Raw genomic sequence first — 23,129 nt, 5'->3', positions numbered from 1 at the left:
TATTCTCAGATGACAGATCTTATATATAAGAGACTCCTAAGGAACTAGGGAGTCAGAAGGTTAAATGAATCATGGACATGAACATTGGAGGCTACACTCAGAGTTGCAGCAAAGCTTACAATGAAGAGGGAAAGTGAGCCAAGGGCCAAGATTTTTGTGAGCTAGGTATTGGGACCATTAAGGAGGAGTTGATAAAGCCAAATTCCCTAAGTGTCAAATGAAAGAGGCTTAAGAACACTTCATTTAGAAGTAACAATGAGGAGGGAAGACAAAGACCTCACCCCTAAACAGTACAGTACTAGAGTGCCTGGAAAATAAGAATCCTTCACATAAGAATGCTACTGAGGAATTAGTACATTTCGGAAAAAGTTACAATCAGGAGAATGTAGGTGAAGAAGTCAAGGATATGGGTTTGTTAAGATGTGAGAGAATTCCACATGGTTAATGGAGGGTGTAGGGAAAAAGGGAGGTCTGGGGAGAAAAGAGGAATAAAAGGATAGGCCAGGTGAAAAGAGAAACAGTACTGACAAAAATACAGAGAAAGTAGATCAGTGGTTCTGAACCACCAGTCCCCTGAGTTACAGATTAAGACATAATCCTGTAATTAATTATGACAACGATGGGAACTGAAGGACAGACAGGAAAGGGAACCAACAACATTCAAGAAGTCATAGAATGGGAAGAGGAACTTTTACACATGTAATATTAAAAGGCCCTGGGGTTAGTACATCCAAATCTTTTAAAATCAAGGTATAGAAAGAAAATAATAGTTTTAAGGTTTGCTGGAGTAAGGCTTATCTTGGATGAGATTTCTCTCTGTACCACCCATCCCCATAACTGGCTCTGAGAAATATAGAAGTCCCAAACCTCGCACAGCTACCCAAAAGCCTGAGGGGATCCATAAACTGGTTAACCTATAACTAGTCATAACAAACCAGTATGTGTCAGTTCACTTGTTGGGAAGTTCCGCGCTGAGTCAGATTAGCAATCACCAAGAGTTCTGTGCATTTCTCTCTCCTCATCGAGACTCACAAGTGTGGATGATCCACAAACCACTAGTCCCTCAAAATACACTGTGTAGAAGGGACTTGTCCTCATGTTTTGGAAAATGGCTACATATTTTCCTTTACCACCTTTTGCATCATCACAGTACTATAATTATATATTAAAGGCACTGCAGAGTCTACTATTTTAAAAAAAAATTAACTTCGTTTAACTTGTTCTTCCTATACTCATCTGATCAGAGTCTCCCTTTTCTACACCTATTGACATCCAGGAATACAGTTTTTGAAAAATGTTGCTTAACTTTTCTGACAGATAAATAATCAGTCTCAGCTTGATCATTGCCAGGGACAGAGACTGCTATCTCCAGATAATTCATTCCATTTTGCATATTCTGATTAATAGTCTCACAAAGCTGAAATTTGCCACCCTTTATCTTAAAATGCATAGAAAGTTTTGCTATCTACAGTTAGAGATCACATTTATTCATTCCTCCAAGTGACCTACCAATTCAGCTATGAACCTAAGAGCAGTTCTCTGAAAATGTCACACTGTTTCATACATGGTTTTGCACATGCTATTTTTTCCATCTGAATACTCATCCTTCTACAGAAACTGATCCTCTGCAATTGCTACAGTCATAGCTATCAGTTCAACAGTAACTTTCTTTATGCATCACTATCCTAGACAAAAACCTGTATGCTCCTGGAGTCCTGTATACAACACTTTGAGGCACCTCTCATCATTACACTGTACTAATACTGCATTATAACTATCTACATACCTGTCTCTCCCATATACTAAACACCCTGGCAGCAGGAAGTATTTACTACTCATATTTGTATGGGATGGAAAAGGCACAAGAGTCTTCTACCTATCTGATAATTGCAATGATTCCAACTGACCTCACACACTGCATAATTCTTTTTAACCTCCTCAAAACAATGCTCCAAGAAGCCAGTACCAATCTACAGCTTTCACCTCTCACACCATCTCCAAATTCATTCCAGCTTGAGAATTTAGCACAGAGCTCAACATACAGGTTCTCAAAAAATACTTGTCAAATGGTTGAATAAATCTTATAAGCAAAGGTTCATATTTTAGGTAGGCTTTTAAATTTTCATAAGTTGGCCTTAAATTTACCTTCTTATAATACCTTACCTTATATACCTTACCATCAAAGATGAAGGAAGCATCACCTTCATTATTAGCAATGAAGACTATCTTTACATCAGATTCCTGCCTGATAATATCAACTCTCTGATGTCCATTCCTTATCAAAAGCCCAGATACGAGAAACAGAACAGCCAAAATAATGCCTGGAAGGGTATGTACTCCATACATTCTTCTAGATCTTCTAAATTTTATCCTGGCATCAAATTTTACCAACAGAAGGATCTTTAGTTGGACCTCAGTTTCATGATCCACTGTACAACTGCCTTTTCTCACTTAGAGTTTTTTGTAGCATGGATTGAAGAACATAAAGAAAAAACAGACTTAAGGAATTTATCATTATTTCTACTTTGGGAAGCTGTCTGAGACCTGTCCACTATATCACAAGGTATTCTCCTTATAAGAACTCATGCAAAGCAACTGCTTTCAGGTTTCTATCTCATAAAAGCAAATTAATTGAGAAACATACCCTTTGTCTTATGTATATTATAAATCTTCAAGTTTTGTTCAAGTTTTGTTCTTTGCTTTTGCTGCAAGGAATCTTAATTTTTTTTTCTTACTTCAAGAACTATACAGTGCCTTAAGTTTCCCCCCTTCCATTATGTCTTTGTCCCAATTTTATTATTTGTATTGTAAATGTGCTCCAAAAGGACCTCAAGTCCCTAGGAGAATGAGATGACAGAGTAAAAATGAAAAAAATTAATAACTGCCATCGGGTGTCTATAGTAAGTCAGACACTGTTCCAGGCACTTTTATCCCTGATCCTTGAACACTGAGAGAAAGGTATTATTAAGTATGTTTTACAGATGGTAAACTGAAGTAGAGAGGGGTTAAAAAATTACCTAAGCTCACAAACCTAAGTTGTACCAGGCCAGGGTTTGACCCCAGGTTTGAATGACTACACAGCCACACTATACGTAAGGTCTGACCAAATTAAAGACTATGCTACACTTCAAAAAGAAAAAGTATTCTAGTATAGTACTTGAGGAATTTTAAAATTTCAATTTATTATATAAGCAAAAGAAGACAAATCACTTGGCACTAATTTTACACATTAATATCTTAAACATAATAAACTTCAACAAAGTCAACATCTCCGATCATTCCCAAATAAGAACTAGAAAATCACACAAAAATTTAAAGTTCAAACAGCAGACGTAAATGTTTATATTCACGACAAAGCTAATGAAAAAAGATTTGAGCCAAAAGAAAAGAATTAGACATATTATTCCAATTAGTACCACATATACCTTGAAATGTTTTTTGGTGCCTCAAAAAACAAAGACGAAAAACAGTTTTGAGGGGTGGGGGGAAATATGATTCAAAACTAGTAAGATAGAAAATATAATCGACATTAGACTCACCTGCTCAAGTCACTTTTTCCATAGTGATGATAGTGGTCAGGATGGCTAAGGTGGTAATGTTCCTGTCCACTCCACCTCTGGGGTGGCCTTTTCCAAAATCCTTCTTGAGACTGCCGAACATTTCTGTCTGATCGGTCAAAGCGGTTCATATTGTCACACTCCACTAGACAAATTCAAAAGTGAAACACTAGAAACATGTACACACACTCTATAAAAGCTAACTACTTATAGCTCAATAATTAAATGCTGCTGAAAATATAAAAGTAATATTCTAAAAATACCAGCCATTTATGTTAGCTAACCACAAAATCAAGATTTCCAGAAGAAAAATGACTAGTTCTTTCAGTGAAAACCGAACTTCATATTATTCAAACTGAAGTAAATTATAGACCTTTCATTATCACAGTCACTTAAGTAACAACAGTCCTACTGTTTTAAAACAAGCAAATTATCCTTGAAATCAACATTATACATTTTAAACACCAGTAGTCAGTTTTAAGTGGTTTTCATCATTATCAGTAGTTGGTTCTGACTTCAGAATGAAAATGACAAGAAAAAGTAGAAGATTTTAAGTCTGGTAGAGAACTCATTCCTAAAAATGAATGCCACAATTAATTTTTACTGATTTCAAGAAGCACAAATTAACTCTTCATCATAAACAAATCATATTTTTTAAATTAAGCTCACAGTTTTAGAAAGTAAAACGCTCCAATCTGCCGATAGTAGAGCTTGTTCAAAAATTCTAAAATGCCACTGAAAACAAAGCCAGTACTTTGCAGCAACAAACAGTACACTCCCTGAAATCCAAATGCCACAAAAACATGAAAAGAATTTCTTTGAAACACCCCAAGCTTCTCCTTCACTTACCCAAACACTTTTTCCTCACATATCTGAGCACTCACTAAGAGAGTTACTTTGTACAAGGGAGACATTGTGTCGCTTGCTGCCTACTCAGACATAGCTGCATACAAGGCACTGACAAACAGGCCTTCCTTCCTGCTCAACTCCCAGCCCTCCCTGTGGGAAGCAAGCCCAGTTTACCCTGTGACTCCATCTTCATTCAGTGCTTACATAGCCTCTGAGTTAAGACTGTTACTAAAAATACAACTAAACACTAACCCAAGGCAGCAACAGGAAAGGTTTCTCTAGTCTGAGAATTATTACATGAGAAAGTTCAAATCCTGCATGTTCAGAATCCCTTGTGATAAGAAAGCTTTAGAAATCAACCTAATCCTCCCCAATTAAAAAAAAAAAAAACTCACTATTTAAATGATTGTTTTAACTTAACCTAAACCTGAATTTGATACATGGAAAGTGTTTAATTACGGTATACCAGATAAAAACAAACTTCCCCACTCCAAAAAAAGGTTGATATAAAGTGTATATGTTCAATTCTCATATACACTGAACTCACTGTGAACACATTACTTGTATATGAGTAACAATGTAAATAAGGTTCTAAAAGACATTGAAATTTTGTTTATTAGAAAATTTCCATTAGAGAAATCAATTTGGGGAAAAAAACAATAGGTTTTATAGTTTAAAAAAAATTTTTTTAAAGAAAAATTTTTTAAAGAAGACTTACATTTGAAATTATTTCTAACAATTTCTCATCATCTTATTGGGATAAATTAAGATATACATATTTTTTTAAAGTTCAATAAAGAAAACCAGACTGTTAGGTAAATAAAGGCATGGTGACCATTATGCCACAAAAGTAAGGAGGAGAAAATAAGACAGCAAAAGAAAAATAAATTGAAAAATAATCCTAAGAAGGCTTAAAAATGCTTTTAGTTGACATTCACATTATACTCACAGACTCAGTTAAGTTCCTTAAGTATTTCTACATGGCATTAAAATGTTACTTTAGGTTAAGCAATTCTATATAGCTGAGGGATAATCTATATCTACTTTTAAATCTGAATTCATATCTATTCTTAATTCACGCAGGTAAAATTCCATTCACTCCCCAAAAAAGAAATTCTGTAATAAGAATCTGATATATAATTAGTGTATCATCCACACAGTGCACTCAGAGTAATAAGAAGCAAACTAACCAGGAAAACAGGTCAGGAGATGGGGTTAAATGCTGTGGGAAATTATAATGCAGAAAATGATGTGCTGCTTTTGTATTTACTAAAGATTGTTGGTAATACACACAGGCTCCAAATAAAGCACTTTCATTGAAACATGAACTCAACCATCAGCATAACTGACAAATAGGCACCGGAAACAAATATTTTCCATGACTACAAAACACTCTTGTTAGAATTGGGACAGAGGGGGGAAAATGTCTCCTCCAAGACTCTGAAGGAAGGAAGGGTCCTGCTTATACTACTACCTGCAGTACCCATCAATCATGTTTTGATACTTTAAAATGTTACTAAGAAGAGAATGCGAAATAACATTAGTGGTCATTTCTTAGAAAAGACTAAGGGCAGAGAAAAAGAAATAACATAGAAAATAAAGTGGAAAGCCAATAAAATTACAAGATGGAGTTAATTTAAAGCCAGTTTCCAGAGCCAATGAAGGAACAGGACAAACAAGACTAAGAAAGGAAATAAATCCTTCTGAATGTGTAATATCATTGGGAAGGATGAGGCAAACCTAAAGGCTTTCCAAAAAAAATTTTAACCAATATGTTGATCAAAACTATCTACACACCAGATTTGACCCTAATTATGAGTTTAGGAATAGAGAATAAATAAACGCCTTCTGAAGGGGCTTTCTAGCTCCCAAAGTAAACGGCAGATTTTAGTAGGTTTTTTACTATGAGTAGGAGACAGAATTTTCAGGACTTCTACCCTGTGATGAGGGAAAGAGAATCTAACATAGCTAACTGAAAGGTATGGGATATGGAGATGCCTATGTCTAACACTCATCATACCCATTTCTTCTGATTTGATAAAGAACGAAATATGACGCCAAAAGTAACCTAGATTCTTTCTAATAACTTAAAGTCCTAAGAAGATAATGGCTGACAAAGGTAGTATTTCTATCTATGACTAACAACTGGCTATGAAGATAGCAGGAAGAAATTATACATTAGAAAGTCTGGAAAGAATGTGTCATGCAGGAGGTTTTACAATCTGAACAAGAAAGCTTTTAAAATGAAATTTGGTTGAAAGAAGAAAAGCTCATGTTAAAAAAAAATCATGAAGTTGTTATTACTAAAAGCCATTAGTACTGAAAAAGAAAGATAAATTTCCAGAAGAAAATACAGTAACTGGAAAGTGGTAAAGGACAATACTACTGACCTCATATGACTATATCTCGATAAAATGTTTAGCAAAAAAGTGGCCTTAGGAAATATATTAATAACATGAAGTAAGTGCAATTTAATAGGCACCATAATTTGATGGGGTAGGATTCAGAAAGTAATTAGAAAGACATCTTTTTCAACAGAGAAGAGTTTAAAACAGAACAAGTAGAAGAAAGATCACACCTAAGAAAATGTATACTATGGAAATTTCATAAACCTAAGGGTGATGCTATGCATGTGCCAAATGCTAGGCTTTAATCTGTAGGCAATGAGTGACCATTAGAAGTTTCTGAGCAAGAGAATAAAACAATACAACGATGCCTTTGGTATAACCAAATTGTTCATATGAGAGACACTTTAGAACAAAAAGCAAGCAAATCTCAAATACCCACTGGTCTGCTAAAAGAAATTCAGATTCCAAAATTTCCTTAAGAGATTCCTTGACCAAGGTAAAAGAAAAATATAAAAGAAAATGATCTCTCTTTTTAGATCCTCCCAAATTGCTACTCAAATCTAAAGTCCTTTTTCCTTTTATTCCTCTTCCTTCATTCTATGTTCAGTTTCCCTCTGCCCCATCTCTCCCTTTAACCTCTTTCCCTACCCCTCAAGCTGACCAGAAACCTAAAAAGCTCTATGCCTCTTAAAGTGAACCTTCCTTCAGAAGATGGAAGATTCTCTTAAGGTTGACTTGGATGTGGTCTCATCCTGAGCTGAGAGTCATAGCTACAGACTTTCTAAGGTCTAAACAAGATTGGGAGAAATTTCCAGAAGAATTTAGAATACTTTTAGCAACTGATAATCCAGGGCCTCCAGATCTATACCAATTAGTTCATACATTAGAAGGAAATCTAGGTACATAAAAACAGAATAGAAAAAGCATAGTGTGAAAAACCTAAAGTTGACTTAAGAACCCACGATTGTGTAGAGGAGGAAAGTTTTTCTCAACTCTCCTAGGGCCTGAAAATAAAACTGACAAGATAGATTAATGGGAGAAAAGCATACAAATTTATTTAATATGTGACAATGGGAGCCTTCATGAGGAAATGAAGACCCAAAGAAACAGACCTGTATATTTTTATGCTAGGCTTGATGAAGAGTAGACAGTCAAGGAGGAATGTAACAGGTTAAGGAGTCTAAGTGTGGTAAACTGGGGGAAACTTTAGCAAGGCCTGTTTGTTAGGATCTTCTTGGTCTAACTTTGTCTTCAGAGATAAGGATGCTCCTTTCCTCTAGGTATGGGGAAGGCACCTCTCACATGACAGTTTTATGACCTGTTTCAGGGAAGATGGGCAAGAGGGGGAGGAAATCAGAGTGACTTTTCTGCTTCTGCCATTTTCTCAAACTCCTTCAGCTTAAAATATGCAATATGCCAAGGTGCCATATTTTGGGGTCGTGTGTCCTGAACTCCATCAATTGCAGAGGAAATCAGAAGTTAGAAAAGGACTTTCAGAGGCTGTCAACAAAGTCTTTTCTGTGAACGTAGACTGGGCTCTGATTCAGTTCTGTAAGCAAAGGAAGAATAAATCCACTAGAGATTTCACAGATAGACTAACACCATCAGAGAGCATTCAGGAATAGATTCTGAAAGAGATGTGACCTCGTCTCCCTCCTCACTTGCCAGACTTCCAGTGCTTGGAAAGAGACTTAGAAAAAAGCAGAATAAGACTCAGAATAAAATGATGTCCTTCACATATAACGAGATGCCTCCACCCCAGTAAATTAAACACTGGAGAAAGGAGTCTCTTGATACACTTATAGATAAATAGCAGGGCACTGAAAAACTGTCTTGCATTGCCTAAGAAATAAAAGAGAAAAAATAAGTGGGTGATTAGTCAAAGTGTTCTGAGGGAAAAATCAAGCACCCAATTTCAGGTTTTACACCTAAACTCAAAGATAAAATTTTCTAAACAGTAAAGGACAACCCTGCAAATATATTATTGATATAGGCACTATAATATCAACTTTAAACCCTGTGACTATTATATAACCTCCCCCTCAGTGTCACTAAACCACCCAGTGTAGCTATCTCCAATAACTCAGACAGTTCCCAAGTCCTAGCCCATAACTGTCCAAGAAACATTTGACCAACAAACATTCTTTCCTTGTCTGTGCTACCACATATGCTACCTTATTAATAGGTACACAAATGCAATTGCCAGCTAAATATTCTCTTCATGGCCTCTTCCTTGAAATCCCAGATGACTTCCCTATTCATAATAAAGTCACAGCAAACTTGTGTCCAAATCAAACCCAAACTAAAGATCTCAACAAGCTGCCAGTCTTCTTGTTGACAAAAATTCCACTGATATTGGCAGAATTAGTGGGGCTGAACCCATAAAATCCAGAGTGATCCATCCAAAACTCTACCCAAATTTGCATAATAGCTTCAAAAACCAGAAGCTAAAGGGAACTAAAACCAATAGTCTAAGTATATTAGAAGACTCCTTAAACCTTGTACTAGTCCTTGTAACATTCCTATCCTGTCAATAAAAACTCAGCGGCAGTGGGTATAGTCATTCAGGACCTCAGATCTATAAAGAGAATAGTCATTCCCTCCTTCCCAGTAGTACCAAATCTAAATACTGTTTTATCTTTGGTGCCTCTGAAGGCTACATATTTTAGATCCAGGTTCTGCTTTCTTCAGTGTTCAATTAGCTCAAAATAATCAATACTTGTTTGCCTTCTCCTAGGAAAATCTATAATATATGTGAGATGTTGTATCTCCGGAGTTCCCTCCTACTTTTCACAAGTCCCCAGCCAAGACCTCAGAAACTTTAAATTGCCTTGTGATTCTACTTTTACGTAACATATGGATAACTTTTTGTTGTGCTCTAAAAATGAGGCAGGCGCTAAGACCAATGCCATCTCTCTACTTCCTGGTTTAGCTAAGGTTTCCAAAGAGAAGTTGTTATAGTTCTGTCAAAGTAAAATGCATTAGATAATTTATTCCACAGAGGTAAATCCTTCATTCCTCACTACCAGCCCTTAAAACTTCACATTAAATCTCCTGGATCATAAAGTCTCATTATTTTTTCCCTTATAATCATTAATGGTTTACGTTTTTCTTCTGTGTTCTAAAATACTTTTCCACTTGATCTTCTAGGCCACTAATTCAGATTTCAACTATGCTTTCTGTCATTGATTGAACTGTTTTGTTGGGAAATCTTCTTTTATAATAAGCTCCAGAAAGCATTGTGCTGCAATTGAATCTCTCTAAGTGCTCTCATTATTATCTCTTTCGGCCACTCTAATCCCAGGAGTTCTGCTGTTTTCCCTGTTCCTCTTCCTGGGTACTGGCTGTGATTTTTCTTTCTCAGTTGACGAGAACTCAGCACTGATTGCTAGAGTATCCCAAGTGACAGCAGAACCACAAGAAGATGTAACAGTCTCTACCCCTGTGGTAGAGTAGATACTGTTCTCAGCTCTACACTCTGTCCTTCAATAGACTTATACATCCAATGTCCTCTGCCGCAGAGATGCGCACTATGAATATAGTATACTTCCCAGTCGCACGGGTCTTAGGCTTGGCCATGTAACTTGCTTTGGTCAACAGAATGTGGGCAGAAGTAACACTGTGCTGGTTCTAAGTGAAGACTTTAAGAGATACTATACGCATGCTTCTCCTCACCCTGTTGTCCTTCTGCCATCTGCCATGAGCACAACCTGCTCCAAGGAGTCCTGGTTTCAAAATGAAGAAGCAAGGAGTAGACCTGAACTCAGTCCCACAGCCTGAGCTGTCCCAGCTAATACAAAGATCCATGAATGAGAAAAATAAATGTTTATTTTGAAAACCACTGAGATTCTAAGAGTGATTATTATACAGCATCCTGGCAGCAGGGGAAAAGAAAAAACAAACAAAACAACCCTGACCAATATGACAAAAGTGAACATCAAGCAGGCTCCTTGTACCTTGATGAAGCACTAGAACAACCAACCACCCTCTCTGAAATATCCTTGCATTTTTCTAGCATCATGTATAAAAAGGACTTCACTATCCTTTTTAGTTCATCCCTGGACCCTGGAAAGCCTAAGAAACCCGGCAAATGTTGACTAACAGGGAATCCATAGCTCTCTGAGATTCTTCTTCCAGGAGGATCCTCATTTCAACCCTTGCCCCAGAGGATTCCTAGGCTGGTCTCTGGTTCCTGACAAGTCTTTAAGACAGAAAATCCTTCAAATGCTATGGCAGTGGGGGCAAGAGCACCTAGGCCCCTCTTGCACATGGATTATCTAAAGCCCCACTCCAGCAGTTACTGGGATCCAGAGACGAAGATAGACCAGATTTGAGAGTAAAAAGGATAGAATGGGGCTTCCCTGGTGGCGCAGTGGTTGAGAATCTGCCTGCCAATGCAGGGGACACGGGTTCGAGCCCTGGTCTGGGAAGATCCCACATGCCGCAGAGCAACTAAGCCCGTGAGCCACAATTACTGAGCCTGCGCATCTGGAGCCTGTGCTCTGCAACAAGAGAGGCCGCGATAGTGAGAGGCCCGCGCACCGCGATGAAGAGTGGCCCCCACTTGCTGCAACTAGAGAAAGCCCTCGCACAGAAACGAAGACCCAACACAGCCATAAATAAATAAATAAATAAAATTAAAAAAAAAAAAAGGATAGAATGATTCATTCAGGTCACCATTTTCCCAGAATTGATTTTTTTAAAGTACTTATTAACTTAATGGTTTTTGCTGCTGTTTTACAAGTCAAATGATATCTTTTTCTCTAAATTTATGTTTTCTTAAAATCAAAATGAGACAAAGGAATAAAAAATTGGATAAGACAAAGGGAAAAAAGGACAAATCCTATCTACCAGATACTTTAGGATATAGGTATACAATCTTATTGGATCATAGAGTTATACCTAAGACCTACAAAGTCAGGTTTTAAACATTTAAATAATTTTGCAAATGAACCTCTTTAACATCACTTAAGATAAATTCTCAGCCTGAAGAGGCTACCACCATAGAGATAATGAAGTCTGTAAATAACAAATACCAAATTGGATATAGTCAAGTAGCTCAACTATATACTTCTGAAGGTTCAATATTGTCCCCCCTACCATTCTCAAGAGGTGCATCCTCAGGCAGATCCACATCAAGCATAAGGTCATCATCCTCAAGGTCACATGATTCAAGATTATTCAGAATATCCTGTAAACAAAAGCAGAAAAAATGCTATAACCTAGCTCAGTGTAATCATTATTTTTGAACATCACTATATGAGAATCTTATTTTACTCAATGTTTGTGTGGTTAAGAATAGATTTTAAAGATAAAATAAAAAAAAAATAGATTCAACTGGTTTACTTGGTTAAGCTATTTGTAACATCCTTTTCCTAGTCTTCTTCCCCACCAGTAGATTTTTATTTGTATTTTTTAAAATTTACACAGTGCTCACTATCTGCAAGATACTGTTCTAAGCACGTCACAGATATTGATTTCTTTAGTCTTCACTATGATTTAGTGACTAGTATAATCTCCATATTATACACGATGAAACTAATGCACAGAAAATCTAAATCCCTGGCCAAAACAGAATGTGAACAACAGGAGGTCAATCTTCTGAGTCCATGCTTTTAACAACTTCCCTGACAACATGAATAATCAAAAATGGTAAACAATCTCACAAGATGTATTCATATTTGGTATGGGAGGTGGTATTTTATTATCTCTAGGAATCTAACTACTTACGTAAATTAATGAAGTGAGTCTTTAATGATGTCATTATTACATTTCCTTTCCTGAGCCACACACTGCTGCTACTACTACTTTCAGCACCACTATTACTTCCTTGGTTTACCTTAATTTGTTCTTTCTCTGCAGTAGGACTGGACTACTCAAATTGGTTATAAGCAGTCCCTCTTGGGTTCTATTTGCAATCTTGTTAGCTATTATCTATCCTTAGAAAAGTACTGTTTTGCTTTAGAAGACTCTTATTCTGAAGTCTAAGTAACTAAATAAACAAAAACTAAGTTTAAGGTAATGAACTCAGTTTGACCTATAGCCCACTAGTGAATCCCTCCAATCCAAAAACTGATCTAATACTGCAAGATCTTGCCTTAGTATATATAAGTAAAAAGATCACAAATTCACAAATCTTTAAATGGGACTGAGAGATTACGACCTTGAAAAACACTCACAGAAGGGGAATATCTACTTTATTACAGATAATATGAATAAAATTAGAAGTGTTCCCTATATTGGATATTCCACACAAATCTTTTCAATTTTGTGTTGGGCCTTCCTTCCAGGATCCACTGAGAACTAAGAGTAATTGGAATAATTGTTATTATTTAAAACAAACAAAAAAACTGCATAATTATTTAACCTTGGCTTAAGAAAAAGGTATTTCGCAGAACCTCTTTCCATTATGAAATATTTGCTGTCCTTAAAACAGTCTTCCTAAAAAAATCAAGCAAAAAAATGAATATGGAAAAAAAAAAACTGGCAAAGGCCATAATGGACAATTCACAAAATAAATAGAAAATAAACGGCCAATAAATACAATGTAGGAAAGAATGCTACCACACCAATGTGGATTTATCATGATTTAGAGGAATCTAGTATTCATACAAACCTTCTGGAGGCCAATTTGTTAAAATTTAGCTAAAACCTTTTTTAAAAAGGCAAAGTCTTCCCTCCTAAGAATTTATCCTTTAGAAACAGACAAATGCAAAAAATATATGTATAAGTGTGGTTATTGTAGCATTGGACAGAATGGCAAAAAAAGTAGAAATCAGCTAAATGTCCAACAACAGAAAAATGGTTAAACAGGAAGTATGATATAGTCATATAACAGAATATGATGTTGTTCTTAAAAAAAGATAATAAAAATATATTTACAGACATAGAAAGATGTTAATTTGGGAAAAATACGAACTAGTTTGTTTCCAATCTTTTGCTCTTACAAATAATGTTTCAACGAATGCCTAAATGTCAACATTAAATTGAAATAAATGAATCTGTATATCAAGTTGATGGTATAACACTCAGAGAGAAACTATTTCAAGTGGGGGAAAAAAATCCTCAAACTATTTTCAGTAATTACATTACAGATGGTAATAATGGTGTTGTTATTCTGAGACTTGTGTATATTGGTATTTGCTGAAAAATGGATTCTCATCTTAGGAAAAAGAAAATAAAGATGTAAAAAACAATGAAATTAAGTAAAAATTCTATGTTATGTTCCTGAGTATAAGTGGGAAGTATCAATATGAACACAAGATGTTTTTCATCTTAAAATAAAAGCTACATTTCTTCCACTGAAAAGGCCTACATGTAAAATGGAAAAAAAAAAATCATGTCTCTAAAACAGCATATATAGAATTATCCATTTTACGAAAAAAACATTGTATAATATGCATTGGAAAAAACTTAGAAGAAAACCAAAACACAGGTTAACTATTTTAGGATTATGAGATTTTTCTTTTTGTTCTTTTTTTTTTTCTGATTAGACTACCTGTATTTTCTCATTTTCTGCAATAAGTATTATAACTTATATAATTTTACTCCTAAAATCATATCTTCAATTTAAAACATTTGGCTATTTGTATGAATATGTGTGAAACAAGATGATGTTGGGCACCCCAGGCCAAATCCGACAACTAAAGACACAGCAAAGAATCAAAGGCAATAGAACCTCATTTTCTAAGTCCAAAGTAGGGCTTGCTGAGATGCACCAGTCAGCAAAAGGAGCACTGCCACCACTGCCAAAAAGGTGTTCTACTTTTAATAACTAACTAAAGTCTACATCTGTTTTGTAGGGTTTTCTGTAGGTTTCGTTTTATAACGAAGATTTAAAAACATAGTCTTAGGGAATGGGAATGAGCCTGTTCTAATGAATTCAGAAGTGGTGAAAAAATTGTATCACTTTGAGAAGTTACTAAGAAAGCTCAATGGAAAAGGAAGGGGGACACAGTTAGCAATAATTACAGAAAGGGAAAACCATCCATATTTATGCTTCAAGTTAACACTCATCAATAAATCATTATATATGATATTTCAGAAAGGTATCTAGACATATGGAAAGATGCTCTGTAAAATGGTGGGGGGGGAAGCAATTATATATGTACAATATGACTCCATCTTTAATGCTGAAAAATACATTTAAATGTCTGAATGGTGATAAACCAAAGAACTGTTATTATTTTCCACTATGTGAGACAACATGTGCTTATGTTCTTTGTATTCTTTTTGATTTTGACTTGTTACACTTTTTTTGATTTTGTAGTAAGGACATACTGCTTTTATAATAAGCAAAACTTCACACTAAAAAATGTGAACCTCCTTTGGCAACAGCAGGGAAGTTCAAACCACACAAATCTAGCCTGCATGTGGGAATCCTCAACCCAGCCCAACCCCTAACCACAATAATAACCAGAGCCACCTGCCTCTCCCCTCTTCACTCGAGCCATTCTGGACTAGTTTGGGTGTCTGTCCTGGTGTTCCCAGAAAGTCTCACTATGTGAATAATAAATGTTTTCACATTCTCTTGCTACATGTGTGGCATCATCTTTCTCGACACTGAACAAATCTGGGGGGAGGGGAGTTGATCCTGGCTCCATGTGGCAACCGCAAGACATACCATCAAAAATTCAACACATATGAAAACCAGTATATGCAAGGCACAATTCTGGGTACACGATATATTCATGTAAAAAGACAGTCCCTATCTTGAGAGTTTGCTAAACTACTCCATGATATTGCTGCCTTGGCATCCATTTTCTGTGACCAAGAAGTCTGCAGGGGCCTGCCCTAGATAACAGTTCCAGAGTCACAAGCAAATGTAAATTCCTAACAGGACTTCTCCAGCAGCCCTTGTGAGCAACAGTCTCCCCTGCCTCCCAGGGACTGCCCCTTGTGAAACCTTAGATAAGACCACCGCCGAGCTTACCAAAACCCTGCACTTCTTGGTTTGAACTGTCCAATCGAGCATTAGCCCAGGAACCTAAAAGCACTCCAGCCACAGACCCTAATAATAAAAGCATGTGCCCCAGGTTCCTGCCACTCTGTTTGCCCTTGTATGGCTCCTCGAGGCATGCCACGTTTTCCCATATGGTCCCTGCAGGCATGCCATGTACTTCCTCCAGTACCTGAGAGTAATAAACTTCTCTATTTCAATTTCCCTTGTGGTCTTTTGTTGAATTGGGGTTTACCAGCCAACATCTTGGGGCTCTATTTAACAAATGTTAATTTAACAAAGTCACAACAACCCTCCAAGTTTACTTGTCTCCCCTCAAACAGACAATTCCTTCAGAGTATGGTATTCCCAAGTGCCATGAGGGTATATCACATGGATATATATCTTGGCAAATCAGAGTCAATCTAAAACAAATTCAATTGCAACAAAAAGAATAAAATACCTAGGAATAAACCTACCTAAAGGGACAAAAGACCTGTATGCAGAAAACTGTAAGATACTATGAAAGAAATTAAAGATGATACAAACAGATGGACAGATATACCACGTTCTTGGATTGGAAGAATCAACATTGTGAAAATGACTATACTACCCAAAGCAATCTACAGATTCAGTGCAATCCCTATCAAACTACCAATGGCATTTTTCACAGAACTAGAACAAAAATTTCACAATTTGTATGGAAACACAAAAGACCCCAAATAGCCAAAGCAATCTTAAGAAAAACAGAGCTGGAGGAATCAGGATCCCAGACTTCAGACTATACTAGAAAGCTACAGTAATCAAGACAGTATGGTACTGGCACAAAAACAGAAATATAGATCAATGGAACAGGACAGAAGGACCAGAGATAAACCCACACACATATGGTCACCTTATTTTTGATAAAGGAGGCAAGAATATACAATGGAGAAAAGACAGCCTCTTCAATAAGTGGTGCTGGGAAAACTGGACAGCTACATGTGAAAGAATGAAATTAGAACACTCCCTAACACCATACACAGAAATAAACTCAAAATGGATTAAAGACCTAAGTGTAAGGCCAGACACTATAAAACTCTTAGAGGAAAACATAGGCAGAACACTCTATGACATAAATCATAGCAATATCCTTTTTAACCCACCTCCTAGAGAAATGGAAATAAAAACAAAAATAAACAAATGGGACCTAATGAAACTTAAAAGCTTTTGCATAGCAAAGGAAAACACAAACAAGATGAAAAGACAACCCTCAGAATGGGAGAAAATATTTGCAAATGAAGCAACTGACAAAGGATTAATTTCCAAAATTTACAAGCAGCTCATGCAGCTCAATACCAAAAAAACAAACAACCCAATCCAAAAATGGGCAGAAGACCTAAATAAACATTTCTATAAAGAAGATATACAGATTTCCAACAAACACATGAAAGGATGCTCAACATCACTAATCATTAGAGAAATGCAAATCAAAACTACAATGAGGTATCACCTCACACTGGTCAGAATGGCCATCATCAAAAAATCTAGAAACAATAAATGCTGCAGAGGGTGTGGAGAAAAGGGAACCCTCTTGCACTGTTGGTGGGAATGTAAATTGATACAGCCACTATGGAGAACAGTATGGAGGTTCCTTAAAAAACTAAAAATAGAACTACCATATGACCCAGCAATCCCACTACTGGGCATATCCCCTGAGAAAACCATAATTCAAAAAGAGTCATGCACCACAATGTTCAATGCAGCTCTATTTACAAAGCCAGGACGTGGAAGCAACCTAAGTGTCCATCGACAGATGAATGGATAAAGAAGACGTGGCACATATATACAATGGAATATTACTCAGCCATAAAAAGAAATGAAATTGAGTTATCTGTAGTGAGGTGGATGGACCTAGAGTCTGTCATACAGAGGGAAGTCAGAGAAAAACAAATACCGTATGCTAACACATATATATGGAATCTAAAAAAAAAAAAGGTTCTGAAGAACCTAGGGGCAGGACAGGAATAAAGATGCAGACACAGAGAATGGACTTGAGGACACGGGGAGGGGGAAGGGTAAGCTGGGACGAAGTGAGAGAGTGGCATGAACATATATACACTACCAAATGTAAAACAGATAGCTAGTGGGAAGCAGCCACATAGCACAGGGAGATCAGCTGGGTGCTTTGTGACCACCGAGAGGGGTGGGATAGGGAGGGTGGGAGGGAGACACAAGAGGGAGGAGATATGGGGATATATGTATATGTATAGCTGATTCACTTTGTTATAAAGCAGAAACTAACAGACCATTGTAAAGCAATTATACTCCAATAAAGATGTTCAAAAAATTTAAAAATTTAAAAAATAAAATTAAAAAAAAATTTTTAAATAAAACAAATTCAAGTCAAGACAACCTAAGAAACAACAAATTCAGCCTCTAGAACGTGGAAGAGGAGACTATATTCTGCTTAAACAGTATGGTAAGGGCAAGGAAGTAAAAAGCATAATCTATTCCAAACGTTGGCAAAAACTTTTTAAAAGGTGAAAAGTATTTCAGATTTTGCAAGCCTACAGAGAAAATCAAGTATATTATGTAGGTACTTATATAACCATTTAAAGTGTAACCTCTGGAAGTGTAAAAAGCATTCTTAGTTTGCAGGCTGTGAAAAACACTGGTGGTTGGTCAAATTTCGCTTACAGGACATAGTATGCTGACCTGCTCTATTCAAATAACTTCAAGTAGCTCATTAACACTTGTTATGGACTGAATGTTTGTGTGTGCATCCCCCCCAAAATTCATATGTTGAAGCTCTAACCCTCAACATGAGGATATTTGGAAATATGGCCTTTGGGAGATAATTAGGTTTAGACAAGGTCATGATGGTGGGGACCCGATGATGGGATTAGTGTCCTTAGAGGAAGCAAGAGACCAGAGCACACACTCTCTCTCCTCACCATGTGAGGATTCTGTTAAAGGGTGAAGAGGGCCTTCACTAGGAACTGAATCTGCCAACACCTTGATCTAGGACTTCCAGACTCCAAAACTGTAAAAAATAAAGGCCTCAGTTCAAGCCACTCAGCCTACGGTATTTTGTTACAGTAGCTAGAACTAAGACAACACTCAAACAGAGTGTAAGGGGAAGGGACAGAAATATATCTACATCATGAACAACTATTTCAGCCATCTTAAGGAGTCTGGACTGTATCTCAATGACAGGGATATGACTGTTGAGTTTTAAGAAGTGACAAATTGAAATTTGCATTAAAGAAACATTATTCTGGTTACAGTGTAGACAATGGATTTAAATGGGGAAAAAAAAAAGCAGTTTTGTAGCTACTGCAGAATCCATGTGACATATGACAGCAGCCTGATATTAATTAGTGTCAGTGACAATGAAAGAATAGCAATTATAAGACACACTGAGGAGTTAGGATCTAAAGAACCAAAGTTAACTAAGAAGTAAAGAAAGAGCCATGAACGACTCCTTGGTTCCTGGATTTAGAAACAGGTGGGTGATTCCCATTCACTGAAATAAAGTACTGAAAAAGGATGACCAGATCTGATAGGAGATAAAAAATTAATAAATAATATCAGAACCTGACAGTTTTGACATGCCTGCTGCATCTTCAAGAAGACATGTCCACCAGACAACTAAATATACAGGGGAGTGGAGCTGAGGTGTGGGAGTCACTACCACATAGATGACAACTAAAAGTTGTTGAATAATGAGTTTGACAAGAGACACAATGATGACTGAGAAGACTGGATTCTAATATCTGTCTTAGACAGTTCTTCCCACATTCCCATAGAAGGTCTCTGTTTCTCCAATATCAGATTTTGAGAAGAGTTGTATCAGAGATATTATTAGACCTTTCAGAAAGGATTCAGGCAAACAGATAAGAAAAAAAATTATTATAATTTTTCTTCACTAGTGTAGAAATCTGTCATTTGCACAGCCTAGGAAATGCATTATTATAGGAAGAAAGGAAGCCATGTAAGCATGGAGACTGCTTAACATGGGAAAGTGTTTCTCTTCCATGTTTGTGATGGCAGGCTCTTCCTCTCACTGGCAAGCCTGCATCTGTTGGGAGCCAACATCCACATACACCTGGGAGATGATCTAGCACAGCCATTAGCTGGGAGTATGACAATGAAAACATAAGTTTGTATACTGTCTGGCTTCCAGAGGCTTCCCACAAGTCTCACTGGAATTAAAACCCTGACTAAACACATATGAGCAGAAGTGCCACAGAACTTCCTTGGTCTCTGAGAATGCTTTTCCATTCAAAAAGAGTGAACTATGAGATGGTGGGCCAGTGCTTCCTTAACAAGTTTCTCCTTCAGTAATACACTGAAGAAAGCCTAAATGTTTCTGGCAAATAAAGGACTTCATCACCAGTTTGTATTCATCACCATGCAGTAAAATTAATTTTTTCTTTTGGCATACAGTTTATGAATTTTAAAACACATATAAGTTTGTGTAATCACCAATATAATCAGGACACATAACAATTTCTTCACCCAAAGAAAGTTCCTTGTACTATCCAGTTTTAATTACACCCTCTCCCACCCACCACCCCTAGCAGACAATGATCTGTTCTCCATCACTATAGTTGTGTTTTTTAAGAATGTCATATAAATGCAATCATACAGTATGTAACCTTTTGGGACTGGCTTATTTCACTCAGCAGAATGCCTTTATGATTAATCTAAATCATTGAATATATCAGTAACTCATTACTTTTTACTAGTGAATAGCATTCCATTGCATGGATGTAACAGTTTGTGCATCCATTTACTCACTGAAGTAAACTGGTTTTTCCAGTGTTTAGTTATTATAAATAAAGCTACTATGGACATTCATGTACAGGTTTTTGTGTGAATATAAGATTTCATTTCTCTAGAGTAAATACCCAAGTGAGTAGGACTGTTCGGTGATATAGTGAGTTTATGTTTAACTTCATAAGAAACTGCTAAACCATTTCCCAGAATTGCTGCAACAATCTGCATTCCAATTATCATTGAGACTGGCCTTTCCCATATGCCCCTCCCCAGCTTGACTGCAGACTTAAAGTAGACCTTGTTCCCAGTGTGGGACTCTGCTACCTGGTTCCAAAGGGCACAGTGACAAACTTATTCACGAAATACTGTGTTTGTCCGCTCTAACCTGTCTGGGGTTACCTGAATGACTAACACAAAGTGTTTTTCTTTGTTTTGCCCAACTTGGAATTCACTCAGGCAGAAAAGCTGTGGGCACTGCTCAAAACCACAGTAAGTCAAACAAACAATCCACAATCACCCTGGGGCAAAAGATTATAGTTGATATAATAGAATACTAAAAGACTGAGAAAAAAGGCTGGGGAGAGAATTTCTTTGGGAAATTAGGTAATTCAAAAGTGCCATGTACGTTGGGAATTTAGAAAGCCACAAAAATGCCCAGAGCAGAATGTATTCTCATTAAAGACCTAAGAAAGCCCAAAGCTTTCACCTCTGGCTGATCTCTAGGCCCAGAAAAAGTAGCAAGTGAAGGCTAAGGTAGAACTGTAAATGGTCAGGCTAAAGATTGAAGGAGTGCCCCAACACAGAGCCAATATGCAGAGAGACACTGAATGGGCTTTTTTTTTTAATTTTGACTGTAAGATCTTTTAATTCTCCTTCCTTTTAATTCTTTGTTCTTTCTCTGCCCCCTTCTCTTCTTCTTTCCCTTATTCCCTTCCTCTTCCTCTCACTCTTCCTCTCTCCCTCTTTTTTTCTTTTCTTTCTTTGTATTTGCCATCTGGCATTCAAGGAAATCTCTGCATAAAACACTAAATAAACACAAGCTAAAGTAACACACACTTCATAGGCCATACATGACAAGAAGAGAGGCTTTGGAAAAATAGTTTAGAAAATTCACTAAAAAAAAAGGGGGCACTTCCCTAGTGGTCCAGTGGGTAAGACACCATGCTCCCAATGCAGGGGGCCCAGGTTTAATCCTTGGTTAGAGAACTAAATCCCACATGCATGCCGCAGCTAAGAGTTCACATTCCGCAACTAAGAAGCCCACATGCCGCAACTAAGAGTCCGCATGCCACAACAAAGATCCTGCATGCTGCAACTGAGACCCAGCGCAGCTAAAAATAAATAAATAAATAATTAATTTAAAAAAAAAACCAGCTATAGCCTAAAAAAGTAACAAAAACAAACCCTAAGGAAGATGAGGGATATGATTTCCAGTGTTGCTATATTAAAATATTTAAAATGACTAGTTTTCAACAAAACCTTAGGGACATGCAAAGAAAGTATCATCCAGTCACAGAAAAAAACAAAAATTAACAGAAATGATCCCTGAGGAAGCCCAAGCACTGAACTTAATAGACAAAGGCTTTAAATCAACTATCTTAAATATGCTCAAACCTCAGGCAAAGTATATCTAACCAAGTACAGAATATCAGTGAAGATAAAGAATATAAAGCAATGAAAAATAAAAATTCTGAAGGTGAAAGTATAACAATTTAAGAGAAAAACTCCTAAATACATAACATAAGTATTAACAAACACAAAAGGAGATATTGACAGTAACCCAATAATAGTAGAGGACTTTAAAACCCCACTTGCATCAACAGACAGATCATCCAGACAGGAAATCAATAAGGAAACACTGGCCTTAAAGAACGTGTTAGACTCATTGAACTTAATAGCTATCTACAGGACATTCCACCCAAAACAGCAAAATACACATTTTTTTTCAAGTGCACATAACACATTCTCCAGGATAGATCATATACTAGGCCACAAAACTAGTCTCAAATTTAAGAAAACTGAAATCACATCAAGCATTTTTCCCACCACAACATTATGACAACTAGAAATCAACTACAAGAAAAAAACCTGAAAAAGACACAACATGTGGAAGCTAAAGAATATGCTACTAAACAAACACTGGATCACAGAAGAAATCAAAGAAGAAAGAAAAAAAAAACCTGGAGACAAATGAAAATGGAAACACAATGCTCCAAAACCTATGGAATGCAGCAAAAGCAGTTCTAGGAGGAAATTTATAGCAATACAAGAAAACATCCTCAACAAAACACTAGCAAACCAAATTCAACAATACATTAAAAGGATCATACACCTTGATCAAGTGGGATTTATCCCAGGGATGCAAAGATGGTTCAATATCTGCAAATCAATCAGTGTGATACAACACATTAACAAATTGAAGAATAAAAACCATATGGTCATCTCAATAGATACAGAAAAAGCTTTTGAGAAAATTCAACATCCATTTATGATAAAAACTCTCCAGAAAGTGGGTATAGAGAGAATATAATAAAGGCCATATATGATAAGCCTAAAGCTTATATCATACTCAGTAGTGAAAAGCTGAAAGCATTTCCTCTATGATCAGGAACAAGACAAAGATGCCCACTCTTGCCACTTTTATTCAACATAGTACTAGAAGTCCTAGACACA

At 36.6% G+C, this 23,129-nt stretch overlaps 2 protein-coding genes across 19 annotated transcripts in view; both read right to left on the bottom strand.

The window, feature by feature from the left end:
* RGR (retinal G protein coupled receptor) overlaps positions 1–23,129 on the bottom strand; it is a 389,204-nt gene that overhangs the window by 262,466 nt on the left and 103,609 nt on the right. The window lies entirely within an intron of this gene.
* The window catches only part of CCSER2 (coiled-coil serine rich protein 2), a 149,438-nt gene that overhangs the window by 69,171 nt on the left and 57,138 nt on the right, over positions 1–23,129 (bottom strand). For 15 of the 18 annotated variants that reach the window (XR_014248843.1, XM_082406721.1, XM_082406720.1 and 12 more), the window contains 2 exons: positions 11,855–11,945; positions 3,540–3,702 (listed from right to left, as the gene is read on the bottom strand). The exons of 1 other annotated variant lie outside the window; for it this stretch is intronic. Coding sequence is in view for 16 of the 17 variants with exons in the window: in XM_082406721.1 (XP_082262847.1) it covers positions 3,540–3,702; positions 11,855–11,945 (254 nt within the window). In the remaining variant the exon portion in view is untranslated. Of the gene's footprint in view, positions 1–3,539; positions 3,703–4,406; positions 5,053–11,854; positions 11,946–23,129 lie in introns of those variants that run through there. 2 more of the 18 variants (XM_082406724.1, XM_082406723.1) reach the window with 2 other exon arrangements.

The sequence above is a fragment of the Balaenoptera borealis genome, assembly GCF_965194805.1.
Source record: "Balaenoptera borealis genome assembly, chromosome: 10".
Taxonomy (NCBI): Eukaryota; Metazoa; Chordata; class Mammalia; order Artiodactyla; family Balaenopteridae; genus Balaenoptera; species Balaenoptera borealis.
Note: the sequence above shows the minus strand (reverse complement) of the source record. Positions and strands in the feature narration are given on the sequence as shown.